The 3,323-nt window shown below is 56.7% G+C and overlaps 1 protein-coding gene across 1 annotated transcript in view; it reads left to right on the top strand.

Moving 5' to 3' along the window:
• The window catches only part of VOLCADRAFT_93973 (uncharacterized protein), a gene marked incomplete at both ends in the record, with an annotated part of 15,180 nt that overhangs the window by 8,924 nt on the left and 2,933 nt on the right, over positions 1-3,323 (top strand). The window contains 4 exons of the mRNA XM_002953266.1: positions 94-277; positions 1,981-2,077; positions 2,452-2,487; positions 2,782-3,006. Coding sequence (XP_002953312.1) covers positions 94-277; positions 1,981-2,077; positions 2,452-2,487; positions 2,782-3,006 — 542 coding nt within the window. The remainder of the gene's footprint in view (positions 1-93; positions 278-1,980; positions 2,078-2,451; positions 2,488-2,781; positions 3,007-3,323) is intronic.

The raw sequence follows: 3,323 nt of genomic DNA, 5'->3' as shown, positions 1-3,323 counted from the left end.
GCAGCATCTCGCCGTCGGCCGCCTCGCCGTCGGCCGCTTTTCCGTCTGCCGCCTCATCGTCGGCCGCCTCGCCGTCGGCCGCCTCGCCGCCAGCATCTCGCCGTCGGCCGCCTCGCCGTCGGCCGCTTTTCCGTCTGCCGCCTCATCGTCGGCCGCCTCGCCGTCGGCCGCCTCGCCGCCAGCATCTCGCCGCCAGCATCTCGCCGTCGGCCGCCTCGCCGTCGGCATCTCGCCGTCAGCTTTCAGCGTTTCCACGTCACGGTTTGTCGTACCTCCGGTGAGTCACGCGCTAGTTAAACGCATCCCTTGTCTGTTCTGTGCATTTCCTTGTTGGCGTTGCCTTATGTACGTCATTGTACAATTTTGCAGGGCGTTACGTCTTGTTCGTTAGTTGGTTGTAAAGCGCTGTTGTCTGTTGTGGTTTTTCAAGGTTGTGCCGCATGCAACGTGCTTGTGCAGTCTTATTTTGTTTGCATCATAAAGCAGATCATGGCCGGGCAGCAGATCAGCAGCTGATAGGCAAAACAGCAGATCAGCAAACATCTAGGAAAGACAGCAAACTAGACCAGCTTACCGGATTTTAGCAGCACGTGTGCCGTGGTGTGGTGTATTGTGCTGCATGACAATGTAACTATTTTGTAAGTGTCAATTTGTGAAATTATGTGCTGCATAATTTATATTTGCATCCTGAATCAATTAATAATATTTTCTCATGAATATTTCCTTGAAGCATTACATATAAATGTTTTGTCAAGTAAATGTATTGTTTATTATTGATTGTTTTTACGTAATATATAATAAACTAAATTTGTGTTTAACGTGTTGTCGTTACGTGATGCTCCCGACGTCGGCGTGTCGTCCCCAGCGGGATCATTGTAGGGCGCTTTGTTGGGGCTGTGCCGGGCAACATGAGAATCGTAGCACATCAGGGCGTAACCTTTCGATGCACTCACCTCGCTGAACGCATCTAATTCCCGTTCTGCTCCTTGCTGCTACACAACTTGCCTGCCCACATGCACCACATGCACAACTTGCCGTGGCCATCGCTGTCGTTTTCTCGCCGACGGCGAGGTCACCAGCGCCCTCTCGCCGTCGCCTTATCGCCGTCGGCGCCTTGCCGACGGCGCCTTGCCGTCGGCCGCCTTGCTGTCGGCGTCTCGCCGTCGGCGTCTCGCCGTCGGCGTCTCGCCGTCGGCGTCTCGCCGTCGGCGTCTCGCCGTCGGCGTCTCGCCGTCGGCGTCTCGCCGTCAGCGTCTCGCCGTCGGCGTCTTGCCGAAGGCGTCTCGCCGAAGGCGCCTTGCCGTCGGCGTCTCGAGCGTGTAGGGAGTACGGCATGAAGGTCTTTCCCCGTATGTTCACTGCGTGGATGCCACTTTGTGATGTAGTGATGTCGTACATACGTTCGGAGCAAAGTTTCTTGCTGTGGGTGTTTCGTGGCGCGGTGTTTTTCTCCTGTTGTGCCGGCAAGCAGCAACAGCAGCAGCGACAGCAAAAGCACAAAGGCAGCAAACTGCAAAGATAAGTTCAGCAAACACAGATAGAAGCTGCAAAGCCGGCCGATGGTTATTGTTGCGGTGTTCAGTGGCTTGTATTTGTGCGCAATTGTATGTATGTATGTATGTATGTTTGTATGTTGGTGTTCAAATGTGGGTGAGAATGTGCTCGCGCGCGCGCGCGTGTGCGTGTGTAAGTGTCTGTAGATGTGTGTAAGAGGGTGTATGTGTGTGTCCACGCGCACGCATGTATACGTATGTGTGGGTATGTGTGAGGGTGCTACTGTTTTTACTTGCGATGGAGAATTCCCAACTGCCCGCGATCCGCCTGTGTGCTTATTAGTTTGTTTCTGCATTTTGTGCGCAGCTGCTCATGTTGTTTTGCCGTGCAAAGTCTGTGCTCGTTGCGTCCCCTGCTAGCTGATTAACAGCGTGTGTGTGTGTATTTCCCCGCCCGCCTCCCGCCCGATCCCCCCGCCGGTCTGAGCGAGCTTGGGCGAGGACTTCCAACAGGACAACATGTATCGGCGCGACGAGCCGTCGCCACCGCCGTACATCGCCGTACATCGCCGTCATGTGAAAGTGTAAGTACGAGAGGGGCCTCGTTTCACACGTCCCCCCCCGTCCTGCAACGCTTTGCCATGGCATGTCGGATTTGGGATGCCGGATTTGGATTGCCGACCACCAATCAATCTGCATCATCAATCCTTTGTTGTGGTATGCATGATGGCATGGCATGGTCGAGGGTCGTTTGGTTCCATGTCTTGCGTTTCGTTGGAATCTGTTGCGAATTCGGCCACTCCGAAACCGCCTTGTAGTGTGTATGTAACCACGTCATCCCCGCCCGAATCCCCTGATCACTCGCTGCAACAACACCTGCCGGGTCTGGGCCGCCACCGTCATTTTCACCATCAGCATCACCGTCGACGTGGAAGACATGCCATTTTGATCACCGTAGGCGTCTTGCCGTCGGCGTTTCCACGTCGTACCACCGGTGAGTCTAAGCTATACTTAAATGCATGCCTTGTCTGTGCTGTGCATTTCCTTGTTGACGTTGCCTTATGTACGTCATTGTACAATTTTGCAGTGCGTCACGTCTTGTTTGCTAGTTGGTTGTAAAGCGCTGTTGTCTGTTGTGGGTTTTTGTTGTTGTGCCACATGCGACGTCGGCGTCTCGCCATGGACGTCTCGCCGTCGGCGTCTCACTGTCGGTGTCTTGCCGTTGGCATCTTTTAGTTCTTGTCAAATTGCTGTTCTTGCACGGCGGCTTTCTCCGCTGCCCTCACAGGCACTGCAGCAACGGGGAAGGGGTGGCTCGCTGGACAGCGGCGCCGGCGCCGTCGGCAAGCTATCAGCAGCTTAGTTCTTGTCGTGCATTTCCCTCCCCGGCCGCCGCTGCGGCTCTTCCCCTCTGGGGTCGCTGCCACCGCGACCTTTTTGCGGTGCATTTCCCTCCCCGGCCGTCGCTGCGGCTCTTCTCCTCTGGGGTCGCTGCCACCGCGACCTTTTTGCGGTGCATTTCCCTCCCCGGCCGTCGCTGCGGCTCTTCTCCTCTGGGGTCGCTGCCACCGCGACCTTTTTGCGGTGCATTTCCCTCCCCAGCCGCCGCTGCGGCTCTTCTCCTCTGGGGTCGCTGCCACCGCGACCTTTTTGCGGTGCATTTCCCTCCCCAGCCGCCGCTGCGGCTCTTCTTCTCTGGGGTCGCTGCCACCGCGACCTTTTTGCGGTGCATTTCCCTCCCCGGCCGCCGCTGCGGCTCTTCTCCTCTGGGGTCGCTGCCACCGCGACCTTTTTGCGGTGCATTTCCCTCCCCGGCCGCCGCTGCGGCTC

This window comes from Volvox carteri (genome assembly GCF_000143455.1).
Source record: "Volvox carteri f. nagariensis unplaced genomic scaffold VOLCAscaffold_35, whole genome shotgun sequence".
NCBI lineage: Eukaryota > Viridiplantae > Chlorophyta > Chlorophyceae > Chlamydomonadales > Volvocaceae > Volvox > Volvox carteri.
The sequence above is the reverse complement of the archived record's forward strand: the minus strand, read 5'-3'. Positions and strand labels throughout refer to the sequence as shown.